At 45.9% G+C, this 19,367-nt stretch overlaps 6 protein-coding genes across 6 annotated transcripts; 4 read left to right on the top strand and 2 right to left on the bottom strand.

Moving 5' to 3' along the window:
• Positions 1–674: 674 nt before the first annotated feature.
• Positions 675–6,442, top strand: F5891DRAFT_1185977 (uncharacterized protein; the record flags this gene model as incomplete). Its single annotated transcript, XM_041366619.1, has 15 exons — positions 675–716; positions 770–1,003; positions 1,054–1,362; positions 1,421–1,529; positions 1,582–1,857; positions 1,909–2,117; positions 2,473–2,728; positions 2,777–2,910; positions 2,976–3,125; positions 3,176–3,353; positions 3,423–3,581; positions 3,632–3,747; positions 5,479–5,640; positions 5,690–6,345; positions 6,388–6,442. The coding sequence occupies 15 exons, from the start codon at positions 675–677 to the stop codon at positions 6,440–6,442; spliced, it is 3,045 nt and encodes a 1,014-aa protein (XP_041228416.1).
• Positions 6,443–9,212: 2,770 nt separating this feature from the next.
• On the top strand, positions 9,213–9,928 carry F5891DRAFT_978312 (uncharacterized protein; the record flags this gene model as incomplete). The annotated part of the gene is made up of 2 exons (XM_041376780.1): positions 9,213–9,742; positions 9,793–9,928. 2 exons carry the CDS (start codon positions 9,213–9,215, stop codon positions 9,926–9,928), a joined length of 666 nt encoding a protein of 221 aa, XP_041228415.1.
• A 2,695-nt stretch (positions 9,929–12,623) lies between these two features.
• F5891DRAFT_1021394 (uncharacterized protein) lies at positions 12,624–14,923 on the top strand. Its single transcript, XM_041361182.1, has 7 exons — positions 12,624–12,678; positions 12,729–12,847; positions 12,922–13,004; positions 13,089–14,088; positions 14,146–14,448; positions 14,498–14,572; positions 14,630–14,923. Exons 2-7 carry the CDS (start codon positions 12,773–12,775, stop codon positions 14,753–14,755), a joined length of 1,662 nt encoding a protein of 553 aa, XP_041228414.1. The 5' UTR covers positions 12,624–12,678; positions 12,729–12,772; the 3' UTR covers positions 14,756–14,923.
• Positions 14,924–17,351, bottom strand: F5891DRAFT_1021390 (uncharacterized protein). The gene is made up of 9 exons (XM_041361181.1): positions 16,686–17,351; positions 16,275–16,639; positions 16,081–16,216; positions 15,985–16,029; positions 15,787–15,928; positions 15,633–15,728; positions 15,523–15,581; positions 15,173–15,466; positions 14,924–15,119 (listed from the first exon to the last, which is right to left on the bottom strand). Exons 1-9 carry the CDS (start codon positions 17,121–17,123, stop codon positions 14,973–14,975), a joined length of 1,722 nt encoding a protein of 573 aa, XP_041228413.1. The 5' UTR covers positions 17,124–17,351; the 3' UTR covers positions 14,924–14,972.
• A 79-nt stretch (positions 17,352–17,430) lies between these two features.
• On the top strand, positions 17,431–18,603 carry F5891DRAFT_1021384 (cyclophilin-like domain-containing protein). The gene is made up of 9 exons (XM_041361180.1): positions 17,431–17,578; positions 17,628–17,669; positions 17,722–17,766; positions 17,874–17,896; positions 17,954–18,015; positions 18,071–18,118; positions 18,170–18,202; positions 18,253–18,400; positions 18,452–18,603. Exons 1-9 carry the CDS (start codon positions 17,436–17,438, stop codon positions 18,466–18,468), a joined length of 561 nt encoding a protein of 186 aa, XP_041228412.1. The 5' UTR covers positions 17,431–17,435; the 3' UTR covers positions 18,469–18,603.
• F5891DRAFT_1021378 (ribosomal protein S25) lies at positions 18,604–19,339 on the bottom strand. The gene is made up of 3 exons (XM_041361179.1): positions 19,288–19,339; positions 18,859–19,144; positions 18,604–18,802 (listed from the first exon to the last, which is right to left on the bottom strand). Exons 1-3 carry the CDS (start codon positions 19,288–19,290, stop codon positions 18,777–18,779), a joined length of 315 nt encoding a protein of 104 aa, XP_041228411.1. The 5' UTR covers positions 19,291–19,339; the 3' UTR covers positions 18,604–18,776.
• Positions 19,340–19,367: the final 28 nt, after the last annotated feature.

Genomic DNA, 19,367 nt, shown 5'->3' with positions numbered 1-19,367 from the left:
GTATTTAGTTAATTGATAAACTGTCAAAAGTCCGAGTGCAAGAAATGGAATCCGAAGGTATAATTATGAATCTGATGCCAAAGCATCGGCCGATGTTTTCGGGTTTTGCAGGTTTGCGGGTTTCGGGTGTGGGTTTGCATCAGGTTTGAAAGGGAATGTCATGTATAGCAAGCAATATGCGGAATATTGATAAGGACAGGTGTTTCGGGTAGAAAGTGTGGTAATATTCGCAATGTCAACTAAGAACTACGAAATATTGGGTTTGACCACAAAGGGTCGGGAAACGGCTCCCTCCTACTTGGATGAGGAATATGCTATGTGGAAACCAATATATATATAAGTACATAGAAATCCGGAGCCCTATAGGCAAAAGTAGTGGCCGAAGAATTTCGGGTCCGATGTACATGTAAATAAACATGAGGCGCTGCAGACTATGGGAAAACATGTAATAGCGCTGGCTACGACGTGAGTAATGTGTGAAATAATCAGCTACGCACCTAGTGGGGCTAGCTGACAAGACAAGACACGGATAGGACAAGTGTGCAGCAAAAATGTCGGGTCCAATGCAGCCAATGTGTCGGGTCCACTGGTCAAAGTGTCGGGTTCGGCGGATATGCATCGGGTTGCATCGGGAAGTGAATATTGTGTGATGGACATTTGATGTGATGCGTGAAATGGCTGAATACGAGCCTAGCACAAGCTCGAGTGCTACAGTGGTATTTTTCTCATTGTATCTGTGTCACAACCTAATACTTACATCCCTGTCAAGCACTTCTTCACATCCCTTCTTTTCAGCTCTCCACGACTCCCATTCTCCGAGACCCAGAAGAAAGCCATACTCAATTGGGCCAGAAGTCTTGGCGCTCAAAATGTCCCCTCACTGGGTTCAATGAAGAAGTGCCACACATACCTGGATAATCTTATTGGCAATCTGACTCAGCAAGTCACATCTTGTGCTGGTGATGTATTTTACATCAACAACATCACAGAAGCAATCGCAAAGGTGCATCTAACACGTCTCTCACACGAGCGCGGTAGTGACATTAAATTTAGGACTACGCGAATCCACTTACTCAGTTTGCAATGAAGGATTACCCCAAGGATGGTGGTGAGGGGATGTCGCAAGTATTCAATGGGAAGAAGATGTTGCTCGATCTTCTGTCACCACCGGCGGTTCAAGTAGATGGAACAATTTACTTCACAGATGAACTACTACAGGATAACTCTGGAGACTACTTTATTCCAGAGCACTTTTTTTATGCCTTGCCTCCTGCAGACTCAGATGGTGATGACACTGAACTCCATGAGCATGCAGATGCGAAGCCCTTATATGCACTTGGTCGGGCAGTCGAACGAATGGAGGTACGTGGTCGTCATGCATCTATTATGACATATAATATTCTAACTACTCGAATAACAGGCTGGATTCATTGTTCATGATGAGCAAGAGATCATTCCTATGTCCACATTTGTGCAGTCATTTGAAGACATAGCTGCGACACAGGGTGAACTTGATTGTGGGCTTACAGGTGTGTTATGTGCCCATCTGTATCAGCAATTGTGGGACTCACATGATAACAGCCTCGTCCACCAAATATGTGTCACTTTTGCCAAGTCCAATGCATAAAAAGGCAAACAGTTGCATGGTATATACAGTCCCTCTCATCATATTCATGGACAATGTTTCTGGTAACATATCCAAACAATGGAATAAACATCACGCAATCTATATGTTGAACACAAATTTACCCCGTGAGATGCTGGAGAAAGAATTCTTTGTATGCTTTGTTACATCTTTGCCTCATGTTGCTCCCATGGAACTCATGCGGGCAATGAAACAATCAATTTCATTTGTTGGTTTATTGACTCGCTCAAATTGAAGTTCTAACATGACCTATAGTGATGCAGCTACATCTGGTGTTGTTGCATGGGATTGCAAAGATAACGAAGAAGTCTTGCTGATTCCATGCGGGCTTTTCCTTGCTGGGGACAATCCCATGCAGGCAGAGGAGTGCAGCCACGCAGGGCTAAACTGTAATTATTTCTGTCAGACGTGCAACATTGGTGGAACAAAAGAATTCAAGGCATCTGAGGGTGGTTATAGTAGCCTGTTTATGGTAAGCATGTATTTGAATCGAACTTTAACACCTGATGATGCGCTGTAGGGATTCATTTCTGGCTGGGCTGGTAGAGACTGTTTTTACCTTACCATATGTTGGCACTTTTGTAGCTTACATAAGCAAGTTACCCTCTCACCAGTTTTACTATGAGTCTGAGAGATCAGCAAGCTTTTATGATATTTCCTCTCCTCTGAGCCTTGAGCCTGGTCCAGAAACCCTTTAGGGTCGAATAGCAGCTAGGTTCTGCAAGACCCAACATTATTCAGACTCACCATCTGAATTGTTGTACCTTCAGCGCTTGTAGTCCGGAAATCTGTGAACACCAGAAAGCACTGCAACAAACATCTGACAGCAGTTTGAGACAGCATTGAAGTCTGGTGCAACAGAGAAAATCAAGAATTTGGTGTCGACAACAGGTATTTGTGATACAGCCTCCATCTCTATCATCAACACCCTTGTGGAACTTGGAAAGAAGCTCCAAAAACACGTGGCTGGTACTCAAGCAATGTCTGAAGCGGATGTCACAGCTGCACTGGAGAAGGAATTTGAGGAACTTCTGCAAGGCAACACACTTGACAACACCATCAACCCGTTGTTGGGGATGGATGGTTAGTCTCTTTTCACGATGTTGACCCTCTCATTAACACTACTAGCAGGTCTCAATATGCACATGGACACACCAACGGAAATCCTGCATACAGTGCTACTTGGTGTTGTCAAGTACTTCTGGGGGCAAACTGTATTTTTACTCGAAAAAGCAATGGACATTTTTCAGACTCATCTCCATTCTGTCAATACTGATGGACTGAATGCTCCATGCCTGGGTGCAGATTACATTTGCCATTATAAAGGTAGCCTGATTGGAAAGCATTTCAAGAGCTTGGCACAAGTGATGCCATTCTTAATTTATTCGTGCCTTCAACTATTCTCGATGCATGGACCATCATCGGAGAATTTGTTGTGCTTGTATGGCACACTAACATATTGAATACAGAAGCTTATCTTGTAAGTTTATATGCAAATATAGATTCTAGGTCTCATGCTGAGTCTTTCAGGCAAAGTTATCTCGAACGATTGAGGATTTCCTTAATGTCATGGCACAATGCTCCCCCAGTATCATTATCAGCAAGCCGAAATTTCACTTTTTGATTCACCTCCCAGCTTACATTCGTCGGTTTGGGCCTGCAATTGTATTTTCAACAGAAAGATACGAGTCATTTAATCATGTTTTCTGTGTGTCATGTATATATAGCAATTGTCAAGCACTGAGCCATGACAGCTGCAGAACCTTCACTCACCAAGACATTGTCAAGCATGTGGCCACTGGCGGATATTGGTACAACCCCGAGGCAGCAAAATGGGTTCAGGCAGGTCCAGTGGTCATTGGGTACCTGCACAATCACCCAAAGCAAGCCCGACTTCTCAGGTTGTCCTATTTTGTTCAAATCCCCCTGGTACCTGGTATTTAAGCGCATTTTACCTTGCTTTATCTTCACTCATATTCCATGTAGGTTCTGGAAAGGCTCTATCGACTGCTGGCGCAAATGGAAAAACAACAAGGACCGATGTCGTGGCCTGGAAGAACACTCTTTGTGCGAAGACCTTGAAGACTGCACGGCCTGGCATCGTTTGCCATTTTGGAAAATCAGTTGTGCTTAGTAAGGGCGATGTTGCTCATTTAGATAGTAATGTTATCTTTTGTCAAGGGGTGAATGGACCGGTGAAAGTGAGGAATCTTGACTATAGGTGAAAGCTCTAAAAACTAATGGGTGCTCTACAGCAAGACCAGGATATGAGACAAAGACTCAACCCAAAGGACAACTACTGAGAGAAGTTCCTCAGTGATAAAATGGAGGGAAACTCTACAAGCTAGGCGGGCACTTGCAGGCGTGAGAAGGTAACGCGCGCGAAGGCGCGCGTGAGTGGGAGGTTTGAGTATGCACGCACGCAAAGTGAAGGTGCATTCAGAGTGTTAAAGGAAAAGATCCTTAATGAAGAGTGGATGCACAGATGATAGTTGATAGGAGAATATGATCTGATTTCTAGTGAGGAGGTGAACTATACACTTTGCAGTATACTGAGATAAGGGAAAAGTAAGTACCAGAACTGAAAGAGCTCCCCCTCTATTTAAGAAGAGAGATTACGCTATGCAGCGCGCTGTAGAGACTCATGCCTCTCATGGCGTGATATGGCAGTTTCCACTAAGGGAGTATACAGCACCAACTCGCAGCACCACTCTGTGTACTGTCCACAGCAATTCCTATATGAGGTGCAGCTTTCCCGCGCAACACGCACCATGCGCGCACCATTCCCACGCTTCGCGATGTATACGCGTGCGCGCGTTCCCGCGCTTGTGCGCCCTATAGCGCCAGCCATCCAGATGCATCCATCCACTGTCCACCAAGCTCCCTAGCGCGTATATTTCCATTTCCTTTATTAGCATAGTGTTCCACCTTTATTTTTATCATGGACTCTCACCCATATATATCCTTACATACCTACTTGGTAGCGCTTCGGCTCTGCATGACCGCGCTTAGGTGCACTATATAAGCGCCAGCAGTACATACTATTACTGACTTACTTTTTCACCCATCTTTACTTACCTACTTAATACCTAGAAAGTCGCAGTAGAAACCTATTCATTAGCACATCACATCTCACATCTCTTATCTTGTTTTATATCATCACTTAAGCATAGTCTCTCATTTCTGCATACGCGCACGCACTTTCACGCACTTCGCGCTAATATGCGCGCATGTTCCCGCGCCTTGCGCGCACTTGCGCTTTCTTGCGCTTCACTTCTGCGCATACCTCTAGATCTTCGCTGCACCTGCTTCCCCTTTAGGGTCGAACGCACTTGTCCTTTCAAGTATAGCACACTAGGCAACGCGCAACCTTACAACTTTTACAGATACAATCAGGAGCCTCGTTTGTTCCTCACAGCATTGTTGTTTCTACAGCGCTTCCGAGCGCGGACCCGAACCAAGTAACCATATCAACTCTAAATATATCCTAAGTTTAAATAACTCTATATATGTAAGCGTGGACATCGGACCAAAGGTTCATTAATTAAGTGGAGGAGATAAGAATAATGCACCAGTAAATCAGTCAGGACATGGAATGGATGGACAGACGATAGGAGCACGGAGGCCTAAAGGGACGCACGCGGAAGGCACAAGTGAGGCGCATACGTGGGGCGCGCGAGAGAGAGCGCGAATGACTGGTCCTTTGGACAAGAGCTGGTATATGTAGGAATTTTAGTGGATAATAAGGCCATATATCTGGCATTGAGAGGTGTGAGTCTCTACACCGGTAAGCAATTTTGTGACTTTTCATGACTGTTGATTCATGCTACTAGATGGGCATTGGACAAATTTGCGAGATCCTCATATCACTGGAGGACCACAAAACAGTGATTCATGTCGCACTACAGCTCTTTACGTTTCTGGATACATTACATGCCTCTGTCCATCTCCCACGTCTGAATCTTATGGATGATGAAGTAGTTGTAATGGCATTGGTGAGTCTTTTTTACAAATGCACGAACCATTCAGACCATTGTCCAACAGGATATCATGTGCATCATCAATCTCCAGCACAACTGTATCGACTCACAATGTATGGACACCCTTGAACAAAATGTCCATCAAGAATGGATCAAAACATCTCGGACAAAACCTACCATTTGCCATAAGTCCACACCGCACTTTCTTGTCAATGCCTACTCTCTTCATAACTATGCACATATCCACCTTGTTATCCCCGAAAAGCTTCGTGAAACGCCACTGAGAGTTACAAATGTGGCGGAAGTTCAGGCCATGGCTGTACAACATATGAAGGAGAAGAAAGCCTCAAAGAGAGCTGGTGACGCACCTCAAGAAGCCGAAAGCACCAAGAATGATGTTCAGGGTTTGTTGGTACCAGTTCCAGCCTTTGATAAACCTTCTGTCAAACCGAGGACCACCACAAAATCAAAAGCAAGAGCAAGCAACTCCAGCACATGGGGCAAGAAGGCTGCGCCATCTTGTCCCCATCAGCTTGAAGTTGTTCACAGGTCATCACCATCCGCTCAGCAAAATTCTGTGGTTCAATCTAATACTGCTGCTTTTGATCAGCATGGCCAGGGCCACTTCACGCCATCATACCCTCATCTGCCCCAATACTTCCACTCCTCTTTACCTCATGCACACTATCCGCCACCGCTTTTGTCACCAGCAGCAGTCATGTAAGCAAGCCTGCCTCGATTACTACACACTAACACTCACAGGTTCAAGCAGGATAGCTTTCAGACCACCGCTCTTGCTGTTCTAAAGCAGAGGTGAACCACGCATCCCAAAGCCCTACTGTTTCCTCCACAGTGCTTTTGTCACCAACAGTGGTCATGTAAGCAAGCCTGCCTCGATTCTACACACTAACACTCACAGGTTCAAGCAGGATAGCTTTCAGACCACCGCTCTTGCTGTTCTCAAGCAGAGGTGAACCACGCATCCCAAACCCCTTCTGTTTCATCGACAGTGCTTTGATTACCAACAGCAGTCATGTAAGCAAGCCTACCTCGATTACTACATGCTGACACTCACAGGTTCAAGCAGGGTAGCTTTCAGACCACCGCTCTTGCTGTTCTAAAGTAGAATGATTCTGTGTGCTGGACCTCCACACAGATTCCCTGCAGTTCTGCTAATTGAAAAGTTCTTTCAAGAGCATTTCTGTCATGCTGGTCCACTAGCTGGGCCTTAAGAAGATGCAAGGCTTGGTTACCAATGCTGGTAACTATTAGTTCGAGAACACCATGGTCAAGGTAAGGATGTAGACATGGATGACAATCACATTTGCATGTTTTTCTGCCTTCACACCTTTGATACTAATTGTATACTCAATGCTATTCGATTTGCCTTCTCTGCTGCACTTTGTTTTATCAAGCTTGGTTTGTAAAAGTTTCAATGTGTGCCCCGAATTTACCGAATTTATGTTAAGCGAGTTTAGCGTGATTTGACTTGATTCCGACTTTCCACTTGTTCATTTGTCATCGGCAACCCCAGGTCTTGTGCATTTTCTTAACCTCTAACATTATGATTTCGTGTTTTCCTGTGTGTCCTTGAAGTTCAAAGACTTCAGGTAATTCACAGGCTCAGAGTTCCAGAAACGATGGTCTGTTGGCCCCAGACATCAACTTACTGCGGCCTCAAGGAAGAAGTGTTTCAACTTCCAGCAGAAGTCAACTTGGCAGAACATGAGCCCCTTCTGCATGTGGTTCTCAGGCAATGGGAAACATTGCTCGTGCACGCTCACCACTTGGCATATTTCCAGTTGACAGCACGTCGTTGTCTCACAGCTTGACTGCTGTTGGCAGTAGTATAACACATTCTGCTGTTCCACGTTCTCCCTCATCTAGTGATTCAATTAATGAGCCAATTACTGCTGGTATACATCGCCAAAGGACAGATTCTGCTGCTGACCAGGATGACCCAACAATCCTTATGCCCTCACACACGAAACAGCTCAAAGTGTATGCTAAGAAGGTGGCTGAGGAGAATGACATCTCAGAGAAGGATCTGTATGACTATCAATGTGAGTTGCTGTATCGCTTGACAGATCCTCACTTTTTGGAAACACCTCTAGACCAGAGGAATTTATTACATGCTCATCGATCTCAAAGTGTGTATGATGAAGAGTGATACAGGCCAAAAGGCTGCTCTTCTCCATGATTTGAAAGAGTTGCTAAACTCCAAGGATTTCAAAGTATTTTTTTTGCCATCTCCACCCACAAATCACCAGGTTAATTGTGCTACACAGTCCGCACTCCAAAATCGCTTGATAGCATGTCTACTGTCACCAAACATTACTGCATATGTGATGGACACACATCCCCACATCATGGTGACCCCCTTCGAGTTATGGCGGCGACTCATTCACAAGAACTGACACTGCAACAGAATTTCATAAAAGACAACAGTGGTGTATTCAAAGTTCCACCATCACTGTTTGAGGACATGGAGCTGACTGTGGTATTGGCAAAAATTGTCAGTGAGCTGCTTTCATTGATTTGTGGTAACATGAAGAACAAGGTACACAACATGATAGTCAATTTGTCTCAAGAATCGCTAAAATTGTTACAAGTAACATCGGCTACATGGCCCCCCTATCATTTTTCCCCCTTCATCCTCGCCCTCGTATGCCTCTGGCTCGTACTTCTCTACCGACTATCTGTTGACCGGATCCTCAGGACCGCTCCCATCCCTCGTCCCCCTCCTGTTGCACCAACGTGCGCACGTGCCCTCGGGCTTTGACTCGTTCTGACTCATGCCACCAATGTGGCTTTCCTTATCTTGTCTTATCTTTCCTCTGACTCATGTGTGCTGCGCATTGTATCACTTACCGTTGGCTTGTTCCAACGTTTCTCGGTCTCATTCCACATTCAACCTCACATCACTAATCAGGCTCTGCTACCAGCGTACCTATACCCTTTCCGTTTCCCCTTTGCCCTTACCTACAGTACGGTAGCCTTGCCCTTAACCCTTTCCACTTAGTATAAGTAGTCGGTCACCCTGTACTAGATTCCCTAACTTGAATCTACTCAATCTTCCCTGGAACATACTTCCCTCTGAAGCCCCCTCAGCTTCAGTCTCTAGTATCTTTTCTTAGGTGCTCTTCGCGCCTAAGTCTACCTCGATTGACTACTCATCATTTGGACAAAACTGTCCTTACCTTGAGAACGTCAGTAACTTCAAAGACATCCGTCTTAGAAGTCACATGACACGCGCGTCTCTGATATCTGCCGACTCATCGTCACCAGTCTCAGTCACTATACCGGACCCTTCCGGTTACATCACGAACATTAGTGGACGACGCCCCTCTTAGGGCTCCGCATAACAGATCTATTTGAGTGTGTAACAAAAATGATAGCTCAGCTGCTCACGTCTATCCGCAGATGCATGAGCATTATGGACACGGCAAAATCACTTGCGCATGGTTCCATTGAGGTTGACTCGGCTCATTGGAACAGGCTTGCATTTTTGGTGCATTTTCATCCTACGATCAGACATTGTGGTTATTATAACCTGCGATAATTAGCGGCGCTGCTTGCGCATCTTTATGATTGGTATTAGTGACTACAGGACCATTCCACTCAAGGACCTTTATTCGCCTTTTCTTATTCCATCTCTCCACACTGCTGTCCATGCTAGAATTGGACCGAAACTCGGCATTGACATCGACAGCATTGATCATGAGATGCTAGGCGAAGAAGAAATTCCAGATGGCCAGGATGAAGGCCAGGAAATGCACAGCACAGGAACTGCTGGCAGTGGAGTCATTGACAATGGTGAACTAGCTGATGGGATGAGAGAGTTGGAGGAAGATTCGGGTGACAATGGCGATGCAGACCAGGATTATGAGCCCGAGGATAATGAGGGGCCTGATAGCACCCCATATAGCAGAGCTCTTGCTGAGGACGACTCTGGCTTTGGGGACAATGGCAAGCCCACTGTTTTCACTTTGGGAAAATTTTGGAATTTTGTTGATACCTTGCTCGAGAACATTTGCAAAGTTGTCAAGCAGGAGGCAGTGAACAATCATCAAGGTACTGTTTTCCAATATACATTAATTAAAACCGCATTTTGGCAGTAAGTGTTTCATGATTGAAACTTATATATCATTGCTCATTATCGCCAAGAATACTCATAGAATATTTCCAGGAGGACCTCACTGATTTCCCTGGTAACATGGCCATTCCTAAGCTCCTCACAAACAACAGTCCCCAGTGGCAGACCACAATTCAGAACAACCTCCTGTGGAATGAGAATCTGTGATGTTCATTCCGATGCTGCTTCTTTTCCATCACTCCATATATCACACTCGTTTTCTAATTTTTTTGTCTATATCTAAACCGTCTTAATGCAATGTTTCAATTTGTGACCTGTTTCAGTGTTTGCTCAGATGCTCAACTCTTGTAATGGCATGAATATACCTGCGGCTTCGCTGCAACAGTCCATGCTGGTGAGATCAGAATGGTGCACATAATGTCAATTAGATATGGTTCACATCTGAAACTCTATGTACATCAAACATTGGGGAGATATGTACATGACCTATGGAGACTGACCTGTGTGACAGGTATGCATGAGATGCTTCTGCCAGGTGCTGTACAAGACCTACCCAGAATCTCTGATGCTTATATTAACTATAGCTCTGGTCGCCAGGGTATCGACGGTGCCTCTAATAGCTCTTTTGGTGGTCGTAAGCATGTCTCACAACCCCTTCACCTCCTCACTTCCTTATAGATATATTATATTGCTCAGTGTAGAGACTTGTGCCTCTCATTGCTTGATATGGCAGTTTTCACTGAGGAGTATACAGCATGAACTTGTAGCATTACTCTGTGTGCTACCCGCAGCTATCTCTATATGAGGTGCAGTTTTCCTGCACACACTTCCTGTGCTTCGTGATGTATATGCGCACGCACTTTCCCGCTGTAGGGATTCATTTCTGGCTGGGCTGGTAGAGACTGTTTTTACCTTACCTTATGTTGGCACTTTGTAGCTTACATAATCAAATTATCTTTTCACCAGTTACCAGTATGAGTCTGAGAGATCAGCAAGTTTTCATGATATTTCCTCTCCTCTGAGCCTTGAGCCTGGTCCAGAAACCCTTTAGGGTCGAATAGCAGCTAGGTTCTGCAAGACCCAACATTGTTCAGACTCACCATCTGAATTGTTGTACCTTCACCGCACTGGAGCGCCCTATAGCGCCAGCCATCCAGAAGCATCCATCCACTGTCCACCAAGCTCCCTAGTGCGTATATTTCTGTTTCCCTTATTTGCACATCATTCCACCTTATTTTTATCATGGACCCTTACTTATAGATATCTTTACATACCTTACTTGGAAACGCTTCAGCTCCGCATGACAGCGCTTAGGCACCATACTTAAGCACCAGCAGTACATACCATTAGAGACCTTCCACCTTACTTGACTTCACTTTTGAACTGGGGAACTACCCACTATTTACCTAGCAGAACATAGTAGAAATCTATTTGTTTACATCTCGCATCTCTCATCTCTTATCTTGCATCTAATCATCACTTAAGCAAACTCACTCTTACACTCTCTCATTTCCGCATACACGTGCACACTTTCCCACACGCTGTAGAAACAACAACACAGCAAAGCGCGAATGAGGCTCCTGGCTGTATCTGTAAATGTTGAAAGGTCACGCATTGCCTAGTCTGCTATACTTGAGAAGACAAGTGCATTTGACCCTAAAGGGGGAAGCGAGTGCAGCAAAGATCTAGAGATATGTGCTAAAGGTGCTACTGATCGGCCAATGCGAAGCATGAGAAAGCGCAGGTGTGCGCAAGCTACGAAGGCGTGGGAATGTGCGCGCATGCTGCGCGAAGCGCGGGAAAATGCGCGCAGGTATGCAGAAATGAGAGAGACTAAGCTTAAGTGATGATATGATGCAAGATAAGAGATGTGAGAGTGTGAGATGTAAACAAATAGATTTCTACTATGTTCTGCTAGGTAGATAGTGGGTGGTAACCAGTAAGTGAAAGGTGAAGTAAGGTGGTATGTACTGCTGGCGCTTATATACGGTACCTAAGCGCTGTCATGCGGAGCCGAGGCACTACCGAAGTGCTACCGAGTAAGGTCTAGTATGTAAAGATATATATAAGTAAGGGTCCATGATAAAAATAAAGGTGGAATGATATGCAAATAAGGGAAATGGGAATACATGCACTAGAGAGCTTGGTGGACAGTGGATGGATGCTTCTGGATGGCTGGCGCTATAGGGCGATTAAGTGCGGGAAAGCGTGCGCGTATATACATCGTGAAGCGTGGGAAGTGTGCACGCATGGCGCGCGTTGTGCGGGAAAGCTGCGCCTCATATAGGGATAGCTGCAGATAGCACACAGAATGATGCTGCAAGTTTGTGCAATGTACTCCCTAGTGAAAACTGCCATATCAAGCAATGAGAGGCATGAGTCTCTACAGCGCGTTCACACGCCTTTGTGCCTTGCACGCACCTGCGCGCTTTCTCGTGCTTCGCATTGGCCAACCAGTAGCGCCTTCAGTGCATACCTTTAGATCTTCGCTGCACTCGCTTCCCCTTTAGGGTCAAATGCACTTGTCTTCTCAAGTATAGCAGACTAGGCAATGCATGACCTTACAACATTTACAGATACAGTCAGGAGCCTCGTTCACGCTTCACTGTATTGTTGTTTCTACATCGGCAAGAGGTACCGAGAAAGACATTGGACCGAGGCAGTGGTGAGGTCAGCCACAGGGTGCTACTTTTAGACCTGTGTGATAGCCTTTCGGCACTCAGCGGTGTAGTTACAGTGTTTGGCCTGCTTAGTAAGCATCTGTTTGAGCTTGTTGTTCACAGGCTCATGTGTAGGATAGTGAGTGACTAAGCTGTATGCCAAATCATGTCAATAATACCAAACAATGTAGTCAATATATAGCAGTGACCCAACTTAGGATGATGATGAATCATCTTCTTGTGGTATAATACCTGCTCTTAGCCTGACACCATACAGCAAGTAATCACACTCCCTTGGTGCATTCTAATCTCTCATCTAATCTCTCATGGACTTACACTTCTCAAAGTAGCTCAAGGCCTTACTTAGCTTTCTGTTGCTTTCTATACTATCATGAAACAGTGGGCAAGAATGTATGACACACCACTTATGACCCACCAATTTGTAACTGCACATGCAGGACCACATGTTAGTAGTATTGCACATGTTTGCATCAGGTTCTAGTACTACCATTGCTGATCAAATGATTCTTCAACTTGCAGGGACAGGCTTTCACTGGGGGTATCAATTTCGCATTGGCAGATAGTTTCCCCAAAGACTCGGGTTCCGAGTCCAAACATGACAAGTAAGTATTATCAGCCATTGCCTCACCACTAACTGTCTTCGAGTTCAATGTCCAAAAGTACTTACATTACAAACCCACTACTAGGATGGTGCCCTCATCAGTCTCACCCCCTCCAAGTCCAAATGAAGCAGTTCCTCGACTATCCCGAGGTGCAATACTAGCGGACAGAGGCGCTGTTCAGCTAGAACAGCGTGATCTTCCTTCATGGACACCAATGGTTGTTTCGGATAGCGAAGGCGGTATGGATGAGCTCCCTTTAGGTGTGGAGCAATCAAAAGCCTCGCCTTCGAATGCGAGAGAAACGCTGTCACAGAAATGCAAGAAAAATCCAAACCATGGTCCTCCGATTGCAATGCCTCGACAAGAAGCCCAGCAGGCACCTTCAGGCGTCTACTCTGGGTTGGGGGATTCCCGCGGTTTCCAAAGTTTGCAGGAGATGCTGCAAGCAACATTCAGCGTCAATGGTTCATACAATATCTCGCCGCCAGCCGCACCTATTGAAAGCGAGGGGAGCAGCACCGACGTGCAAGCTGTGATTTATAACAAACAGCGCCGCCAAATTCATAATACTCGCAGAAGCACAAGTCAGGAGGGTTCAGAGCCTATCGCAGTAGTCGATGCTCCAATACCTAATGCCACCACAGCGGTTCCGACCATAACTCGGCGCAAAGCCGCGCCCGCCATTCCTTACGAGTCTATGCAAAAAGTTATTGATGCTGCATTGGACACTCGGGTAGCCAAAATTACTTGGCGTCGTTGGCGCAATGCCACAGAGTGCGACACCAACGAAGAGTCACAGAATGAGACTTCGAGGACGAACTGCTTTGCCTTCGAAGACGCCATTTTTGACTTCGATGTTTCAACCTCCGCACGTCAGGGAGATCACCACAGTAAAATCAAGTCGGAGCTAGCTCCAGTCAAGGATGAACATTTTGCCTTGCCGCGCAAATTTATGCGAATTCTTGATGGCGTTCAAGCTACCTCTCTTCCACAGCAATCTAGAGGGGATAGATTCAACGAACGACTGTATTTAATGTTTGGGGGCGCAGACGCACCTCACTCACCTGACGGATTAATTGCTCACGTGAGTACCATGCATCGCAGATAGAAATGAACACAAACTGATCTATTGTAACCACAGGCAACTGCAGGTTCGGCGTCTATCTTCGCGCCAGTGCGCAAGGCTGCGGCAAGCAAAGAAAACAGCCCTGTCTCATTCAGCGATTCAGGAGTATCCATTGACACGTCGCTCTCGCAAAGCACCAAAGCCACAAGTATTTCTGGGCGCAACGATGTATCTCGAAAGAGAGCTTATACGGAGAGTCACCTCGGTGATGAACCTGTTCGAAAGAAGCATAAAATTGAGGTTGCAGAAGACCTGATATCCAAATGGATTGCGGCGTTGCAGCGACTTGTCAAGGGAAAAACGAAGATTGGCCATAAGGTACGGAATGAGTCTCCGACATCTGCATTCTGTTGTTCACATACATCAGGACATGGAGGATTTGAGCATAGTGTTGGCTGAGATAGAGTCTGTATACCCGCACCTAGATTCAGAACTTGCACAGGTTGGTCAGCTCTAATAATTCATCGGCAATATTCTCAACCAGTCTACTCGTGTTTAGGTCACTTGTCTTCGAGACGTCTTACAGCAGATATCGCAGTTGGAAGAAATTCCATTCAAGGACGAGCATGACCTTCGCCGTCGCACGGATGACATTATCGCAGAATGGCCCAGTGTTAAAGCCTAACTGATAGATTGATGGGGAGATTCCGAATGTTTTTGGTGCATTGCGTACATTACTTGGGGGTAAACTTTTATACCCAAGTATGGAACACATACAACCTTTTGGCAGCGTCATTGGTAGTTACCAATTAGGTCTTGCAGTTTATTGGGATCCGAGCTCGCGCTCTTTCATACATACGATATTGGCAATAATACAAAAATCCATCATGAACGAAAACATTTCAATAACTAGCTTCTTCAGTCTGCCGTCTCCAGCGCCTCTGGTTATCAATCATCTCTAGGAATATACTGTATTTAGCATCTAGTAATTTTTTCACTGTCGACGACGCCCCAGGGGCCACAAGGGTACCAGTAGGTGTCATTTCGACCTGAATGGTAAAAATCAGCATCTACACACAGCAGAGTACACAGGATATCTTACCATGATCTTCCACATGTCTTCTCCGTCTTTAGCACCCTCCGCTGCAATCCTTCCCAGCATCGCCGCACCAAGAACCACCGCCTCAGAATATGACCTGGGCAAGATGACGGGGATGCCACATGTGTCCGCAAAGAGCTGCATTATTACCACATTCTTCACCTGCCCACCAGAAAGATACAGAGAGGTAATGTCATGCCCTGCCGCGTTGAGAACGTCGATGATGTGGCGAGTTTGAAGGGCGATAGCTTCCAGAGTAAGGTAGTACTTGCGAGCGAGGTCGGCTATAGATGCGTCCTGAAGTAATCAAGATAACTTGGTTGAAGTTCTCAATTGGAGGAGGAGTGACTCACCAGCTCAAGACCGATAATGGACCCTCTCATTCGAGAGTCGGCGATTGGAGATCTGTTTCCTGCGATAGTTGTGAACAAAGATACGAATATCGAACCATAGCTTATCTCACCATGGAAATCAGGATAGAAATGTACATTCTTCGTAAGCTCCGTGTAAGTATGAACATTATTCTCGTTCCGCAACTTTTCGAGGACGTCCAGTAAGACTATAGACGCATATCAAGGCACTGCTTGCGTTGCTCCAGCATGAAAAGTTGTACAGACCATCATGTGTGCACTTTCCCTCTTGCTTTGCACGTTCTTTGAGTTCAGGATACGCAGTGTGAGTGGTGATGATAAAGTCAATAAGTTGTCCTGTAGACGACTGGCCCCCTTCATTCATCCACCAACCAGGGAAAACTGTGTCCTATTGAAAATATACCATTAAGATATGGCATGTTATGCAGAATAGCAATAGTATACCCTATATGGACCCCATACGCCCTTTACGAAGACACCATCCCGACTCTGCCACACTGTTGACGTCTTGATGAAGATGGATTGAGCAAGATAACTTACCTGAACAATATGGCAAGTACTCGTTCCGGCAACAATGGCCAAACGGTGCCGAGACTCGTCGAGAGAAGGAAGCACGTTTGAAAGTTGACCATTCTCTATGTATCGAGCTGCAACTGTGCCCATCCAACCAGCATACCTAGCACGACGCCAACAGCATTCGCATTCAGTAGACATATGGATGTAATATGACATACCCGTCAATCAGACCACTTCCAACAGCAGTACCTTCCACAAGTCCAAGTTCTTCAGCTGCCTTTTGAGATAACCCTCGACCAACTGGGCTTCCGGCAGCATGCACTTGCCCCCTGGCGGCGCCCATATGCTTCCAGTTATCACCATCGACGAGTTCGCCGAGACCAATGCGCTCAAAGAAGTCGGGCTGCCAGCCTTTGTCGGGAATATAAGAGCACTTGCATGTAACCGAACAGAAGGAGCGTGTGTTATCTCCTGTTGCCTTGTATGTGAAAAAATCGGGAAGATCAAAAAATTGGCATCGGGTGAACAGAGCAGGATCCATGCGCTTCTTGAGCCAAAGAATCTTGGGCACCTCCATCTCAAGCTATTTAGAATTAGTAAGGTAGATTGTACTCGCAGCTGCTACATACACTCATGGTTCCGCCCACATAATTCAAGACAATCGACCCAGTGGAGTTGATAAGTTCAGCTTCCTTCTCGGCGCGATGATCTGCCCACAGAATAACGTTCCGATCACCATGCATGCCGATACCGCTACCCTTGGTCACTGTTATCGGACTCCCGCCAAAGTCCGACACGGCGAGAGAGCACGTAGCATCGAAGCCAAGCCCCTTGACTGCGGTTGCAGGAACGCTAGACTGCTTCAATATTTCCTTCACCGCGGTACAAATCTGCTCCCATATATTGTTCGTGGATTGCTCGAAAATACGGTAGTCATGCTTATCACGCCAGGTGATGATATCCTTCGTGGAAGATGCTTTTATCTCGCCGTTTCGTGCAACGAGAGATGCGCGAGCAGAACCGGTACCGATATCAATGCCGATGAAGTAGGGCGTGTCGGGACTCATTGGAACAGGCGAGACTATGGGGTCAGGGAGTCGGAAATGAGCAAATACATGGTTTAAATCATGTTGGAATACCCGTCAGTGACTGTCAGCAAGTACGCCATCGGACCCTGAGTCAGACCTGTCATAGTTGATAGTTGAACTTAAGTCGATTGCACTGGGTCGACCTTGCTTGATCTAGACCGTTCGACGGAAATTAGCCAAGGTTGAGCAGCCAAGGACGCTTTATTTGGAACCGTTAGTAGGCGATGCAGACCAGACTCGTGATTAGAAATAAACTTCCTTCAATGAACCGGTACTTACCGGCACTCTTGGATGGTGGTTTTATGTAATTACACAACCTTACTGATCATCATCATGTCTTCAACAACCCGTCCAATCGTTTTCATGGATATCAATATTGGAGAGACGCCAGCGGGTAGAATAAAAATGGAGCTTTTTAGTGACGTCGTCCCAAAGTTTGCGGCTGCTACCCGTGGCTGTATGTTGTTCTGATCAAGTTTACAGAACTGCTGAGAACTTCAGGCAGCTGTGCACCGGCGAATGCAGGTATGTCCAGGCCATGAAGATACACAATTCTTTATGAACGCCTCAAGATTAGACGTGATGCACGACCACAGGGTTACAAGAATGCAACTTTCCACAGGTAGTCATCACCGCAACCTCGAGTTATCGATTTTTGCTGATGGATTCTACGCAGAGTGTATGATAACATCTTCTTGATGTTCATGATGATTAACGCGTGCGCCTAAGCGTACCGAATTTCATGTGCCAAGGTGAGCATACCTGTAACAATATCTTTTTCGGCCAGCCAATCCCATGTCTGCCTGTAGGTGGTGATTTTTTGAACGGTGATGGAACAGGATCGTTCTCGATATATGGAAAGAATTTCCCTGTAAGTGTACTTGTGCTCTTCATGGCGCGGCGTGCAAGTTGACTTTGCCCCACAGGATGAGAACTTCCAAGAGAAGCACATTGGACCCGGCTTACTTTCCATGGTTTGCTGTGTCTTCTCCGTTCGCAAACATTTATTTCATAATGATTTGTAGGCAAATTCGGGCCCAAATACAAACGGATGCCAGGTATTGCTCCCTACAATTCCGCATTTCTACCTCGATCCTGATCCTTACAGTTTTTCATAACCACGGCAAAATGTGATTTCTTGGACGGAAAGCATGTGGTTTTTGGCAAGGTTATCGATGGCATGTTGACACTTCGTAAAATCGAGAATGTCCCTACAGGACAGAATAACAGACCAAAATTGGTCGTGAAGATAGTTGGTATGTGGTCGATTTAACACTTTGAAAAGGTGTCTCACATGTACATCGCAGAGTGTGGGGAAATGTAACCGCCTGTTCACAAAAATATCGACGGGAGAATGAATGCGATTGATCGCCTATCCGAGCGGAAAGGCTCGAGTTGATTGGACCCATACATTGAGGACTTGTCGCATCGGCGGATGTAAACTTAGCATAGACATTCATTGCATGTACTATTTCCATAATTCATTCCTTTACCGAGTAAATGGTGAGAATGCAAGACGTCATGATACCTAGAGCTTTGGTTCATTCAATGCCAGTCAGGAAACATAGATTTTGGTTGTGGTGGAAGATACATGGGCTTATCAATGGCCATAATGAATAAGTGACTAGTGATCTAGTCCGATGCGGTTGTCAGCCGGGCTAAATGGAAGGTCAATTAACCTCATCCATAATATGAAACATCGAGAAGAACGCACTGTAAATGAGCTGGCTAGAGCGATGCACAATGCGCTTGATCAAGCCCTCCTTCTCCAGATGTCTGATGGCAACGCGTGCCAAGCTTCCATTGACCTTCAATCGCTCAATGAGAATGCTCTGGCTGATGAGACGCCAGGTGGGAGCTTCCTTCATGATACGGTCGAATGTAGCTTTGTCACAGACGACGGCGTGCTGTGCCTTGTCCTTGACCTTTCCCTTCGACCACTTCTTCTTCTTAGCAGCTTTTCCGCCCGATGATGATGGTGGTGGTGCTTTTGCCTTGGCCTGAATCAAACGTAGTCAGCACCACATCTACATGCTTGATACGACATCCAAGGGCTGCAATACTATGAACATCCTGCAGTCCGAAGAACCGGCATGTTTCATGCTCTCTGCCCTGGAAATCATCATCAAGGGAGAATACTCACCATAATGTCGTGGCCTCTTCGTCAATGTCGATGAACTGCACCTTGGTCTGGCCTGCCGCCAATCTCTCGGCGAAATCCGG

This window comes from Suillus fuscotomentosus (assembly GCF_016647785.1).
Source record: "Suillus fuscotomentosus strain FC203 chromosome Unknown F5891scaffold_15, whole genome shotgun sequence".
Taxonomy (NCBI): domain Eukaryota; kingdom Fungi; phylum Basidiomycota; class Agaricomycetes; order Boletales; family Suillaceae; genus Suillus; species Suillus fuscotomentosus.
The sequence above is the reverse complement of the archived record's forward strand: the minus strand, read 5'-3'. Positions and strand labels throughout refer to the sequence as shown.